General features: G+C 37.7%; 1 protein-coding gene across 1 annotated transcript; it reads left to right on the top strand.

Moving 5' to 3' along the window:
- Positions 1–10,250: 10,250 nt before the first annotated feature.
- Positions 10,251–15,904, top strand: LOC128047851 (lysozyme C-1-like). Its single transcript, XM_052640240.1, is given in 4 exon segments — positions 10,251–10,449; positions 11,700–11,847; positions 12,818–12,910; positions 15,838–15,904. Coding segments are annotated over 4 exon segments (504 nt in total). The 5' UTR covers positions 10,251–10,253.
- Positions 15,905–16,575: the final 671 nt, after the last annotated feature.

Raw genomic sequence — 16,575 nt, 5'->3', positions numbered from 1 at the left:
TGATCTCCCAACACTGCCACATCATGGAATAGAAGGTCTCCACTCAGGCTTTGATACCTCTCATCCGATCACTCCTTCTTCCACTCCTGGACACCTCCTTTACTGTGTTCCATCTCTGATACTATATGCAGGGCCTGTGTCCTTGCAGGAAAGAGGGCAGAAATCCTTCACTCTTCTTTACACACATGTTCCAAATATATAGAATAGTGTCAGTAGCATTGTACATGCAGTAGCAGTAGTATTGTACACGATCAATAAATATTGGTTGATTTAATGAATATCTCGATAATTTGGCACATTCCCCCACACTGGGCATTCTGAGTTTTCTTACTCTCTGATTGCACATGACGCCAGGACAGCAGCTTCTGGGGCTCCACGGGTCAGGTCTCAAGTCGATGTGACCAGACATGAGAAGACAGCTGGGGGTTCAAGATTCTGGTACCATTTTAATATGAATAAATGCCAAAGAATATGGGTTTATTCATATCAGGATATCCAGAGGTGTATGGAGAATGAGTCAAGATAGGGGAGAGAGACTTGAAGAGTGACAGCTCAGAGGCAGAGACAGGATATATCTAAGAAGCCCCAGAACTGATCCACGATAATGGCTGACTGACGAAACAACCAGAGATTAGCAAAAGTTGGCCTAAGAGAGATAGTGATTCTTGTTGAAGATTTTGCTTAGTGTTTTTGATAAATGTCATATCTTACTTATACCTGTTATTTTAATACCTTCAAGTTCCCAAACCAAATTTTGATCCTTGTTTTGAGACAGAAATAAAAATCAATATGAAAGTTTCATCATTTTTAAAAGACACTCAATTCTGATGTTGCTCAGTTTCACCTCAGGATATTATTTGAAATGCAGAGTGATATTCCAGATGATTACTGGGCTCTTCCTGTAGCACTAGTTATAACTGAGCCTTGAGCACATCTCTTAGCAGACTTATTTAAAGAATATTTTCTTAGAAGTTGCTAAAAGAGAATTACTAAAAATGCCTAAGCATGTGTGACTAATTAGATATGATGCTTTTATATACTTGTCTATTATGCAAAGCATACTTTAAATCATTTACAAATTTTTGTTGTTGCTGTTCAGTCACTAAGTCGTGTCAGACTCTGTCTCCTGCACAGTGTTAGGAATCTCCACCCATAGTTCTTTAGACACTGTCTACAAGATCTAATCCCTTGAATTTATTTGTCACCTCCACTGTATAACCATAAGGAATTTTATTTAGGTCATATCTGAATGGCCCAATGGTTATCCCTAATTCTACAATTTGAACCTAATTTTGCAATAAGGAGCTCATGATCTAAGCAACATTCATCTCCAGGTCTTGTTTTTTTGACTGTATTGAGCTTCTCCATCTTTTGCTGCAAAGAATATCGGTCTGATTTCAGTATTGACCATTTGGTGATGTCCATGGGTAGAGTCACTTCTTGTGTTGTTGGGAAAAGGTGTATGCTATGATCAGTGTATTCTCCTGAATACACTGTTAGCCTTCCCCCTGCTTCATTTTGTACTCCACGGCCAAATCTGCTTGTTACTCCAGGTATCTCTTGACTTCCTACTTTTGCATTCCAATCCTCTATGATGAAAAGGATGACATCTTTTGTTGGTGTTAGTTCTAGAAGATCTTCTAGGTCTTCATAGAATCAGTCAACTTCAGCTTCTTCAGCATTAGTTTTTGGGGACATACCTGAATTACTGTGATGTTGAATGGTTTGCTTTGGAAACAAACCAAGATCATTCTGTTGTTTTTGAGACTGCACCAAAGTACTATATTTTGGACATTTTTGTTGACTATCAGGGGTACTCCATTCCTTCTAAGGGATTCATGCCTGCAGTAGTAGATACAATGGTCATCTGAATTAAATTTGTCATTCTGATCCCTTTTAGTTCACTAATTTCTAAAATGTCAATGTTCACTCTTGCCATCTTCTGCTGATCATGTCCAATTTACCATGATTCATGGATCTAACATTCCGGGTTCCTATGTAATATTCTTCTTACAGCATTGGACTTTACTTTCACCACCAGACAAATCTACAACAGAACGTCATTTCCACTTTGGCCCAGCTCCTTCATTCCTTCTTGAGCCATTAGTAATTGCCTTCCACTCTTCCTCAGTATCATATTTGGACCCCTGTAACTTGGGGGGACTCATCTTCTGGTGTCATATCTTTTTGCCTTTTCATACTGTTCAAGAGATCCTCACAACAAGGATACTGGTGTGGTTTGCAATTTCCTCCTCCGGTGGACTACATTTTGTCAGAACTCTTCAAGGGGACCTGTCTAGATAAACCTCTAGTAGGCTAACTAAGTAAAAGAGAAGGCACAAATTACTAAATTCTGATACATGTGCTGATTAGTACAAGAACTGATACAGGATGAACTTTGAAAAATTATGCTAAGTGAAAGAAGTCAGTCACAAAGGACCACCTATAATATGATTCCATTCATATAAAATACCCAGCCCGGGGAAGTACATAGAGATAGAAAGTAGATTAGTGATTGCCTAGTGCTGAAATTAGGGGTCAGTGGGTGAAAGCCGAAGGATACCTAGTTTCTTTTTTTAACGTGGTTTCTTTTTGGTGTAATGAAAATGATCTGAAATCAACTTAGTTAATATCTATACCTATCTGTGAACAATTTTAATATATTCTTATATCCAGCAAACTTGCTGAACTTAGTTATTAGTTCTAACAGGTTTTTTTAATGGGTTCCTTAGGATATTCTATCAGGTTGGCCAAAAGGTTCCATAACATTTTATGGAAAAACCTGAACAACATTTTTGGCCAACCCAGTTCATGAAAGATCATGTCATCTGTGAAGAGAGACAGTGTTCCTTCTCCTTTCCAACCTGAGTGGCTTTTATTCCTTTTCAGTGTTGAACTGAGGTGGTGAGAGTGGGCTTCTTTGTTTTGTTCCTGGTCATAGAAGAAAAGTATCCTGTCTTTCTTCATCAAGTATAATCTTATCTGCAGGTTTTTTAATAGATGTCTTTTATCAGACTGAAAATGTTCCCTTCTAGTCCTAGTTTGCTGAGTAGTTTCATCATGAAACTGTGTTGGATTTTTTCAATGCTGTTTTCTATGTCTGCTGAGATGATCATTTTGTTTCTGTTTTTTTTTTCTTTTTATCCTATTGATGTGATGTGTTACACTGATTTTCAGGTGCTGAACCAACTAGTATTCCTGGGAAAAATCCATTAGGTTATAGGATATAATTCTTTTTATATGTTGCTACATTCAGTTTCATAGTATTTTGTCAAGGATTTTTACATCCATATTCATAAGAAATATTGATCTGTTAGCTTTCTGTCCTTGGGATGTCTTTCTTTAATTTTGGTATCAGGGTGATATTTGCCTCATAAAATGGGTTGGGTACCTTTTCTGGTTTTTGGTAGAGTTTATGAAGAATTGGTATTCATTCTTCTCTTATCCATTTACATTTAATATTATTATTGATATAGTTGGATTTATATCTGTGATTTTATATTTTATTTGTACATATCTCATGTCTCTTTTGTTCCGCTTTTCCTCCCTTACTGTGTTTTTTCATTAAACAAAATTTTCTAATGTAGTATTTCAATTTCTTAAATGATTTTTCACTACTTTTAGGGATTTTTTCACTTGTTCAAGGAAATGTGGATAGTTTACAGGTGTTGGCTATTTAAGAATAAAGTTGCTATGAATACTCATATAGAAGTTCTTAGGAGGAAAGAAGACATTTCTCTGGGGTAAATACCCAAGAGTGGATTGCTGGGTTGTATAATAAGTCCATTTTCAATTTTGACAGGAACTACCAAGTTATTTTCATACTTAATAGAGAAATGAAATCAGAATACTCTTCTGGAAAGAGAAAACTAAAATGGGAACATTTCCATCACTTTGTAAACAAGATTATGCTTTATGACGTGTTTGAAAAATAATTTCTCAGTGATGATAGCCCAATTGTTATGTAAATTTAGAAAGAATTTTTGTAACTTGATCTATGTGGAAAGGGAAATATTTGTTAATAAAGTGAAAAGAAGTAAGATCCAGCCTAAGTTCTAACTGTATTGACTGTGGACGTTTAAAGATAACAGAAATAATAGTACAAAGAAAGTATGCACAAAGAAATCCAAAGCTTTCCACAATTATCAGTTGTGCACATTAAGAATATTGATATTTAAATAGTCTCTAATTGTTCCTTGGCATTCCTGGTGTTAGATCAACCTCTTAGAGAAAACTCACACCTTAAACATAAATACATAAAATGGGTTTGCACAACTATATTGGGATCCAAAATCAGACACGTGATAGACAAAGAAGTTATAGCCTGTTGAGGGATGAGGATTACATTGCAACAGAATTCCTTCCCTTTCACTTCAACTTCAAGATAATGTGGTAAACATTAATAAATGTGAGAAGGCCATGGAATTGACCTGAATCTTAAATCCTAGCTCTCCCGCTCACTAGCTATATGTCTTTGGAAAGATGATTTATCTTCTCTAGGACACATTTTTTTCATCTGTAAGATGGACATAATTCCTACCTGTAAGACCCCTGTACAATTATGCTGTTGTTGTTGTTCAGTTGCTAAGCCGTGTTTCACTCCTTGCAACACTATACACTACAGCATGCCAGACTCCTCTGTCCTCCACAGTCTCTGAGAGTTTTCTCAGATTAATGCCATTAAGTGATAATGCTTTCTAACCATCTCATCATCTGCCACTCCCTTCTCCTTTTGCCCTCAGTCTTTCCCAGTATTATGGTCTTCTCCAATGAGTCGGCTCTTTACATCACATGGCCAAAGTATTGGAACTTCAGCTTCAGCATCAGTTCTTCCAATGAATATTCAGGGCTAATTTCCTTTAGGATTGATTGGTTTGATCTGATTCCAGTCCACGGGACTCTCAAGAGTCTTCTCCAGCATCACAGTTCGAAAGGATCAGTTCTTCAATGCTTATCCTTCTTTATGGTCCAACACTCACAACAAACATGACAACAGGAAAACCCGTAGCTCTGAGTGTACAGACCTTTGTTGGCAAAGTGACATCTTTGCTTTTGAATACACTGTCTGGTTTGTAGTCGCTTTTCTTCCTGGGAGGAAGCATCTTTTGATTTTATGGCTGCGCACACCATCTGCAGTGATTTTGGAGTCAGAAAGTAAAATCTGTCACTCCTTCCACTTTTTTCCCCTTCTATTTGTCATGAAGTGATGGAACTGGGGCCACGATCTTAGTTTCTTGAATGTTGAGTTTTAACCAGCTTTTTCACTCTCCTCTTTCATCCTAATCAAGAAGCTCTTTAGTTCCTCTTCACTTTCTGCGATTAGAGTGGTATCATCTGCATATCTAAGGTTGTTGATATTTCTTCTGGCAAGCTTGATTCTAGCTTGTGATTCATCCAGCCTGGCACTTCCCATGATGTATTCTGCATATAAGGTAAATAAACAAGGTAATAACACACAGCCTTGTTGTACTCCTTTCCCAATTTTGAATCAATCAATAATTGGTGTATTAATTCATTACCCAAAGTCTTGGCCAGATTAATGGAACTCCTTTCAATAAGTTCACACATTCTAGGCCATCTTCAGGATTTTCCCCAGGAAGTTCACAAGGACACTTTTCCCTTCATTTCAAAAATTTACCTTCTCCTTTCTTCTGTATTAGAACCCCATTTCCTAGACCCCTCATATTTGATCTTATTTGCTCTTTTAAATTTTTATTTATTTATATTTTTTTGGCTGAGCTGGGTGGCTTGCAGGATATTAGTTCACCAACCAAGGATTGAACCTGGTCCCTGGCAGTGTAAGTACCAATTCTTAACCACTAGACTACCAGGGAATCCCTAGAATATATCATTTGGTAATTTCTAGAGACATATGTCTTTTTATAGGATGTTTGTTTAGAGTGGCAAAAAGAGCATGTTATTAACAAACCCAAATATTCTTCATTTCTCTAATAAGAAGTCAAAAGCAGATAAACATATGTTTGGCAATTAATGTTTCAGTATTTTCTCTTTTTTTGGAAATGATGTACATATTCAGTGCTTGAGTTGCCATGAAAATTTCATGAGACACTAAAAATTAACCATCATTTAAAGCTGTTTTTCTTGTTGACAAATCCAGCAAGTAGCAAAAATCACAGAGGCACAGAACCTTAAAATTTACACGTCTTTTTTTCTTACCATATTGATGACATACATTAAAGAAATCACTTTTTAAAAATTCAGTTCTGAAGTTGAATTTATAATTTTATCACATCAAACATATAGTAGAGACAACATATTTGTTACCAAGCTTATTTGACGAAGCTTACTTATTTTTTTAAAAAATATTTATTCAGTTATTTGGCTATACCAGATCTTAGTTATGGCATGGGGGATCTAGCTCCCAGGCCAGGGACTGAACTTGGAACCCTTGCATTGGGAGCTCAGAATCTTAGCAATTGGACCACCAGGGAAATCCCATGATTAGTCTTAATTTATACAAGTGCTTCTATTTTCTTTAAGCCAGTTAAATAGAGCTCTTTCAGAAGTTTTTAGGGATATATCAAGAGGGAGAAAAATATCCCATATACATAACATACATACATAGATATAGATAGACATAGATAGATGCAAACGGGGATCTTATAGCTTTCATTTAAACATTTTAGCCACATTTTAGGTACAGTAGTACAAAACTCAATAGCTTACAAAAGAATGCTCAGTCATTTTAGTTCATGGGCTCTTTGAGACCTCATGAACCATATCCCACCAGGCTCTTCTGTCCATGGGATTTTCCCAGCAGCAATAATGGAGTGTGTTGCCATTTCCTACTCTTGGGGATCTTCCTGATGCAGGGATGAAACTCTGTGCCCCCTGCATTGCAGGGGTATGTATTACCCCTAAAGCCCTGTAGAGAAGCTTCAGGAAAGCCCTATAAAAGAATAATTGGATCGAAATGGTGTTTCTGGCAGATAGAACAAGTTAAATTTATACTGAGATGGCTGACCCCTTTTACCAAGATTTGTGGATAAGACTTTCAAGATTTTTATTTGCCTTTAAAAGATAATCCTACAGAGGCTGTGAACAAAATCTGGAGTAAGGGAGCTTATGGAAATGTCAAATAACAGTTTGTTTTAAAAATATCTCTCTCGCTATTTTTTTTCCAGTCCCATGTTTGCTTTAGGCAACAATTATTTCTTTAGATCTTAATGTTCAAAGATATGATAAGGTCGATATTTCCAAAGTACTGAGAAAGAATTGTAAGGTTTATCTAAGAAGGAACTCAGGGGCATGTTTGCCTATTATCACAAATCTAGGATAATTCCTATGACATTTTTGTTTTCTTTAACAGTACGATAGGCTAGTTCAATATCTTCATTTTAAAAAAAATTTTTTGTAGCACAGCCCCCAAATACAGGAAAGTCTGGAAATGGTCAGGTCTGCTATAGAGTAACAGGCAATACATCAAGCCCTCTTGTGCATTTCCTGGACCTTTGTCAAAGCTCTTTCCTGGCTATCGATATTAATGTAAATTTTACACTTGCTTGAGTGACTTCTGCAGTCCAGATGTTTATTCTCTGATCTTTTCCTAATCTTGTTAAGAATGTGTTGTTTTTTCCTCACACCAAAGTATTCTTCTATAGCTATCATTTTCCTTTCTTTCTTTTTTCGTTTCAATCTGATCTTCCCATTGGTAAAAAACTGAACATTTGTTTAAAATATGAGCTCCCTTAAAAGTCCTTTTAGATATAAAAGTTCAAATCTTCAATATACCTATTTCAATTGTGACTCCAAACCACTGAGTCTTTTTATGACTTAAAACCAATACTAGGGCTTACCCATGGACATGAGAGGAGTCCCTTAAGAAATGTAGCCCTCTTGAGATGTGGAGCCTCTCCAGAGAAAGCTGAAGAAAGCAAAGATCTTCCATGTCTCAGGTGGCAAAGAAACGTCTGTCTCACACAAAGTGAGATGTCTAAAACGACTGATCTCCTCACCCATATCACTAGAAAGGTGATACTGGGTTGAGAGTTTTTTGCTCAAACCAAGCCGAGAAGGTAGAGGCCATAAAGGCCCCTTATGCACGTGGACACTCTATTAAGACAGACTGCCCTGAGAGTCGGCATGGGTGGACAGAGAATGCTGCCTGTCACTTCATGTCTTAGGCTCTCTGCTGGCCAGCTGCTGATGCAAGCCTGACAGACAACCTGCACCCCACAAGCGGCAGAAGCCAGAGGGAGTATTCTCACTGGTGACAAAGCCAAATTCTCAGGATATAAAACAAGACAAACGGAGATTCTCATCTTATGGTTTTTCATCCTTATGACAAATGACAGAGACAAAGCAAAACATGACTCCTTCTGGGAGGCTAAGGATCAATACCCGCAGGTGCTGATTGCCAAAACCAAGCTCGCGAGTCATCATTTAAGATCTATTTTCCCAAATGTTTTTCTCCTTCCGCTGTGAATTTGGAAAGGAAGGGACAAGGAAAAGCTTTATCCTCCTCTCTTGACTGTGCACTCTAAACAGAGAACTGAAAGACCGACATGGTAAAAACTCTTACTTTCTGCTGGTCTGTTGTCAACTATCCCATATCTCAACAGCAGTCTCCAGGGAGAGTGAAGTGTTCCAGCCTTTCACTGTCCCATCCTCATCACTAGAAAGTGTACAGGAAGAATCCTGTGTTTCCCTTTACTCTTTACCATTTTTGGCTGGGGCTCTGTAACAAAGAGTTACAGAGTTCCCTGGTGGCTCAGAGGATAAATCATCTGCCTGCCATGTGGGAGACCCAGGTTCGATCCCTGGGTTGGGAAGATCCCCTGGAGAAGGAAATGGCAACCCACTCCAGTATTCTTGCCTGGAGAAGCCCTTGGACAGAGGAGCCTGGCAGGCTACAGTCCACGGGGTTGCAAAGAGTCGGACATGACTGAGCGAGTTCACTTTCACTGTAACAAAACAGAGATTAACAAGAGAAAAGGGAACAAGTTTATTAACATGTACATCTCATGTATACTTGGGCTTCCCTGATAGCTCAGATGGTAAAGAATCTGCCTGCAATGCTGGAGACTCGGGTTCCATCCATGGGTCAGAAAGATCTCCCAGAGAAGGAAATGGCAACCCACTCCAGTATTCTTGCCTGAAAAATCCCATGGACAGTCCATGCGGGCACAAAGAATTGGAAATGACTGAGCGAGTAACACTTTCACTTTCTCATGTATACTTATGAGAAATGAAGGGATAAGTAACTCAAAGAAGAGGCTAGAATTTAGATTTACAGATCATTTTAACCAAAGAACAGCATATATTTAGAGGGGCAACTAGAAAGAGGAAAAGAATACTAAGCTTGAACGATAAATACATTAGAAAGGGAAAAAAGATAATATCTAGTCAGATTGTTGTTTTGTAGAACCCTTTGGTGCTGCCTTGGGGCTGATAAGTGTCCAGGGTTTTTGGTGATTAATTTATGCACAAAGTTATGTTCAGCTTTCAGGAAGATAGGGGGAGGGCAGAGAACCTGTCTAGGATCTGCTTTTTCAGCTCAAAATAATCCTCATGCCAAAGGGGAAGATTTTGGAATGGCGTATTCTGTTATTCTTCTGTCGGTTTACTGTGCAGTTTCCTTGCTTTACAATGACCCTTTACGTTTAACATGGAAATGTGAAGAAGGCATAGTCAGAAAGGAGTTAGGAATGTTGTTCATGTGAGGCTTACTTATCATAGTAAAACATTGATTTATAAATTAAGAATTTACAACAGACACCGAAAAGAGTGAGCATAGGAATCTGTGAGCAACATGGTGCTGTGCTACGTACTGATCAGAACAACAGGCAGTGTGTCATGTTCTTGTGGAAAGTGTATATAAAATAATTTTAAGTGAAAAAGATAAAGACAATATGCTGCAGACATAGAAAACGACTTAATGTAAATACATGTTAATCAAAGATGGGAGCTCATTTTCAGTTGAGTAAAATGTTCATTCAGGTTTTTTTCCTTCATACTTGCTCAACTTCATAAACATAGGAGAAAGTTCCCGTTCGGGCAATAGGGCTAACTCTGAATCTACCTGAGCCATGTCTTCATGCAATGTCATTTCATTATTTTCTGCAGATTAATTCTTAGGATATCAGAATATCTCTCTTCAAACATAAGAAAGAAAACTGTTCAAGTATATGGACCAATAAACTTCTCCTGTTTTACACATGTCTCAGAGGGTGGAGCAAATCAGTGGTGTGGTTCACCACACCAAATCAGTGTGGTGAGAGCGAAGTGAAAAGATGTTAAATGGCAAGTCCAGCTCACCCTGGTCTGTCTGGACACTTGACTTCTCAGTCAACATGAAGACTCTCATTATTCTGGGGTTTCTCTGCCTTTCTGTTGCTGTCCAGGGCAAGGTCTTTGAGAGATGTGAGCTTGCCAGAACTCTGAAGAAACTTGGACTGGACGGCTATAAGGGAGTCAGCCTGGCAAACTGTAAGTTAACTCTTCTTCCTCCTTCCAGTTGACCACGTGTGGAACAGATACTAATAGAGCATGAATAATAGGAAAGGAACTTTGAGTGAATGGCTCTTTTCTTTCTTGGAGGGTTTGTACATTTACAGTGGTTAAAAACAGCAACTTGTTTCTTTAGAATCCGATACACCCAGGGAAGGAGTGAGGCATAGGAGGTTCAAATCTATATCATTTTAAGCATATTAGGTGCAACTGTACTTGTCTAGTGCCACTAAATTTGCCAGGTGGCACAAATAGGCTGGCAATAAAAATATTTCGGCACCTGTGATATATCTGTCAAATGTTTGACTCTAGCCATTTTCAGTTTGGAACTTGGGTTCTGCAAACATGAGTAAAGCAGTATTTTTCTCACTTTTAATCCCCTTACCATGATGTTGAATTTTTAAGAGCAAAGTTTTAAAAAATTACTCTGAACTCTCAAAACAAGGACAGTGGGAACCTATTTCCTCTCAATTAATATCTGCATAAGGATCTCTGAAATGCACCATGAAATGATATTTTACTATTCTGACTCTAGTCCATTAGTTAATTTTCATTTTCTTCCACAGAATTCAAGGTGCACACTAAAGAAAATTACTGTGTATTTTAGTCCATATTTGTCAATGTCATCACTGTATTTTTCAGATTGAATTCAGACATTTCCCCATCATAATTATTTTTGAATGAATGAGCCAATGGCTAGACAGATGGATGGATGACATAGTCTTTTCTATTCTATGATTCCTTTGGCCTGGATTCTAATTTGATACCCAAGTTTACCTTTAGGTATTATAAGAAATGTTATTTCTCCCAGAAATTCCTTATTTTTCCTAATAAATATTTTTTAAATAAAAGTATTTTTCCATTAGCTTATATATCTGCTGATAATGAACAAACTCATTCAACAACTCTGTTGACTTTTCTATTCTTGGCTGCATCTTACCTGAGGGATGGGAGCAGGGGAAGAGTAATAGGAATGGAAGAAATAGCTATTTTAATGTTTTAAAAAATATGTTGTCTTGTTTCATTAGTATTACATGATTTGCTAATAAAAGAATTCTCTTAAGGGAATTCTTAACATTAAGGTGTTAGAATATCTCACAAGTAAAATACATCTTGAAACTTATAAATTAAGTCATACTAAAATAGAATTAGTTAAATAGATGTCAAGTTATTTCATGTTAAGTCATGTCATGTTGCTGTTTATAATAAAAAAATACATTTTTTTTCAGGGTTGTGTTTGACCAAATGGGAAAGCAGTTATAACACAAAAACGACAAACTATAATCCTAACGGTGAAAGCACCAATTATGAGATATTTCAGATCAACAGCAAATAGTGGTGTAATGATGGCTAAACCCCTAACACAGTTGACGGCTGTATGTATTCTGCAGCGGTAAGACAAAATAATGTTGAGTGACGGCTCAGGTCCCATCTGATTATACCTATAAGAACAGAGATTCCATACAAATGAAAATGTCTTGAGGAGTTCATCAGGGACCTAGAAAAATTCCATCTGAATTTCTAGAACCTCTCTATTATTCTCCTCAAAATTTCTTAAGTAAAAAACTAACGAGCTGGTATCATAAAATGTTGCTGTTTGCTAACCTATGAGATTTTCTGGAATGACCTGTCATGTTATTGTACCTGGACTTGTTGATGCTTGTAAAGAACAATGCCATTCCTCTTACTTACCTGGTTTGGGGAGGAGAAGGTAATTTCATTATGTGGTATTTTTCTAATCTGCCCTGATTTATTGGAAAACAAAGGATTACTAACTAACCAAAGAGGAGGACTATGTGTGGTCCTTTTAAAAATTTTGTTTTTACTTTTTATGATTAAATGTTTTAAATATATGGAAAATTAGAAACATTAATATAATAACCTTCAATATGTTCATCATGTACTGTAACAGTTATTAACATTTGGTCATATTTTTTTATCCTATGTATATAAACTGCCACTGCTGCTGCTGCTAAGTCACTTCAGTCGTGTCCGACTCTGTGCGACCCCACAGATGGCAGCCTACCAGGCTCCCCCGTCCCTGGGATTCTCAAGGCAAGAACACTGGAGTGGGTTGCCATTTCCTTCTCCAATGAATGAAAGTGAAAAGTGAAAGTGAAGTCGCTTAGTCGTGTTCGATTCCCAGCGACCCCATGGACTGCAGCCTTCCAGGCTCCTCCGTCTATGGGGTTTGCCAGGCAAGAGTACTGGAGTGGGGTGCCATTGCCTTCTCCAGTATATAAACTATATATACAAAATTTTGGTTGTTCTTTCCTCAGCCTAAGAAAACAAAGCTGATTGAACTTAAACTTATAATGAAATTTCTATGAATGTTGTCTTCATTTCTTACCATCTCCTTTTCAGAATTAATGGAAAATGACATCGCCAAAGCTGTAGCATGTGCAAAGCAGATTGTCAGTGAGCAAGGCATTACAGCATGGTATGTTTTGGGTTTTTTTCTCCCCTATTCCAGTTCTACTGAGATGTAATTGACATACATCACTGTAGAAGTTTAAAGTGTACAGCAAAATGATTTGACTTACATCATGAAATTATTGTCACAGTAAGATTAGTGAACATCTATCATGTCATATAGATACAAACAAAGAAATCGAAGAAAAACTTTGTGTACGTGATGAAAAGTCTTAGGCTTTACTCTCTTAATGATCTTTATATACAACATATATCAGTGTTAATTGTATTTATCGCCACATACATTACATCCCCAGTATTCATTATCTTATACCTAGAAGTTTGTAAGAACTTTGACTGACTTCATCTAATTCCCCAGCCCCACCCCCTCCCACTACCCCTACCTATGATAACCGCACATTGACCTCTTTTCCTATGATTTTGTTTGGATGTTTGTGTTTGAAGTATAATGGACTTACAGTATGTATGTTCCTGTTACAGAGCATGGTATGTGTTAAGCATGAAAGAGGAGAGCTGGGGACTTGCCTGGCCATCCAGTTGATAAGACTTTGTGCTTCAGTGCAAGGGGTGCTGGACAGGGAACCACATGCCATTAGATGTAGCCAAAAAAATAAGGGGAGGATGGAGAACTGGGGTTTTTAGTAGTGCCTTTGGGCACCTAGGAGAAGGCAATGGCACCCCACTCTAGTACTTTTGCCTGGAAAATCCCATGGACGGAGGAGCCTGGTAGGCTGTAGTCCATGCTAAGGGTCGGACACAACTGAGTGACTTCACTTTCACTTTTCACTTTCATGCATTGGAGAAGGAAATGGCAACCCACTCCAGTGTTCTTGCCTGGAGAATCCCAGGGATGGGGGAGCCTGGTAGGTTTATAGCCTCCTACCTAACTACCAGGAATCTACCTCAATATTGAAGGGGTGGAGTCTTAACCACTGGACCTCCAGGGAAGTACCAGGTGAGAGCTGTTTTACCCTACTGTTATGAGAGAAGCAAAGGAATATATTCCCAAAGACCAAAATATGCTACCAAGGACTGAAAATCGCAGCTTTGTGTGTTCAGTCAGTAAGTCATATCTGACTCTTTGTGACGCCATGGACTGTAGCACACAGGCTTCCCTGTCCTTCATTATCTCCTGGAGTATGCTCAAATTCATGTCCATTGAGTTGGTGAAGCTATCTATGCATCTCATCCTCTGCCGTACCCTCCTTCTTTTGCCTTCAATCTTTCCCAGCATCAGGGTCCTTTCCAATGAGTCGGCTCTTCAGGAAACCTGGCCAAAGTATTGGAACTTCAGCTTCAGCATCAGTCCTTCCAATGAATATTCAGGATTGATTACCTTTAGGATTGACTGGTTTGATTTCCTTGCTGTCAAAGGGACTGTCAAGAGTCTTCTCCAGCACCACTATTCAAAAGCATCAATTCTCAGGCACTCAGCTTCTTTATGGTCCAGCTGTCACATCTGTACCTGACTACTGGAAAAACCATAGCTTTGACTATAGGAACCTTTGTCGTCAAAGTGATGTCTTTGGTTTTGAATACACTATCTAGGCTTGCCACAGCTTTCCTTGCAAAGAGCAAGTGTCTTAATTTCATGGCTGCAGTCACCAACCATAGTGATTTTGGAGTACAAGAAAATAAAATCTGTCACTGCTTCCACTTTTTCCCACTTCTATTTGCCATGAAGTGATAGGACCAGATGCCATGATCTTAGTTTTTTGAATGCTGAGTTTTAACCAGCTTTTCTACTCTCTTCTTTCACACTTATCAAGAGGCTCTTTAGCTCCTCTTCACTTTCTGCCTTTAGAGTGGTATCATTTGCACATCTGAGATTGTTGATATTTCTCTTGGCAATGTTGATTCCAGCCTGTGATTCATCCAGCCCAGCATTTTGCATAATATACTCTGCATATAAGTTAAATAAAACAGGATGACAATACATAGCCTTGTCATACTGATTTCCCAATTTTGAACCAATGAGTTGTTCCATGTAAGTTTCTGACTGTTGTTTCTTGACCCATATACATGTTTCTCAGCAGACAGGCAAGGTGATCTGGTATCCCCATCTCTTTAAGAATTTTCCACAGTTTGTTGTGGTCCATAGCACAGTTTGCTTGCATATCCATACAGGGCTTAAGTGTAGTCTATAAAGCAGAAGTAGATGTTTTCTAATAAATTCCCTTGCTTTTCCTATGATCCAATGGATGCTGGCAATTTGATCTCTGGTTCCTTTGCCTTTTCTAAATCCAACTTGTACATCTGGAAGTTTTCGGTTCATGTACTGCTGAAGCCTAGCTTGAAGGACTCTGAGCATAACCTTACTAGCATGGGAAATGTGCTATGTGAAATGTGGAAGGAGCACAATTGTATGATATTTTGAACATTCTTTGGCACTGTCCTACTTTGGAATTGGAATGAAAACTGATCTTTTTGAGTCCTGTGCCCACTGCTGAGTTTTCCAAATTTGCTGACATATTGAGTCAGCACTTTAAGAGCATTATTCTTTAGATTTATGCTGAACAATGTATTATATAGAAACAGTCTATTTTAACTGAATCAAAATCTTATTCTGTTATTCCTCAGTTTATTTTAGGGGATTTCTAGAGGTTTTAAAATTCTCTCTCTTCTATCAATTACTTGTCATATCTTGAAATTATTTTGGAATTAAGTAAATGTGGAATGCACTCTGCAGTTGTGTTGTGGACTACACAGGACTCAACATCTGTGTTCAGTATTCTGTGCTCTAGTGAAGGCTTGATGGAGATGTGAAGTCCTTGGTATACATATCTCCAGTTAATAAATAGTGATAGTTGGAACTGTCTATAGCCTCTATTTCATGTATTGATAAGCTATTTTGTTCTGCCAAAGAATTTGAATGTTTATTACAGTATCACTATGTTTAAGTCTTATTAACATATGTTTCATCTTTCTCCACAGGGTGGCATGGAAAAGTCACTGTCGAGACCATGACATCAGCAGTTATGCTGAGGGTTGCACCCTGTAACTGTGGAGTTATCATTCTTCAGCTCATTTTGTCTTTTTCACATTAAGGAAGTAATAGTTGAGTGAAAGGTTATACCACCAGTCCTTCAAACAAATAACATTTTTACAGAAACAGGAGCATATGGTCCTTCTTCTAAGAAGCTTAACATTTACCTGATGTGTTAACTGTTTGTTAATAAGCCTACAATATTATTCAGTGTGCTAACAGAACTAATGTTGGTAAGTATTTGTCTAAACTCTTAATTATCAAATATATCTCCAGTATATTCAGTTCTTAATCAAAGAAAGATCACTTATACATCTTGCTGATCAAGAAGGAATATAAAGAGGGATTAGGTGACCTCTTTCTTTTCCTTAATTTTATTATCATAGATTCATGCATTATGACTAAATTCAGATGAGACTGCCAGTATTGAAATAATTGCTAATTAACCATAGATATGAAATGACGCATCTGTAAAAAATACAGACATTTTCATTAAAAGCCTTGCAATTCATACCTTGTCTGTCTTTGTTTAGAGCTATTTAGTGTCTGTGAAGAATACATATGTATATATTTGGGAAAAAATGATACTTAATATTTACAACATCTTTATCTATACCCAAATAGATGGATATTGCTGGAGAAAAATCCATAAGCATGTTGACAGTTCTTATAATTATTTTTTTTGG

The sequence above is a fragment of the Budorcas taxicolor genome, chromosome 5 (assembly GCF_023091745.1).
Source record: "Budorcas taxicolor isolate Tak-1 chromosome 5, Takin1.1, whole genome shotgun sequence".
Classification (NCBI taxonomy): Eukaryota; Metazoa; Chordata; class Mammalia; order Artiodactyla; family Bovidae; genus Budorcas; species Budorcas taxicolor.
Note: the sequence above shows the minus strand (reverse complement) of the source record. Positions and strands in the feature narration are given on the sequence as shown.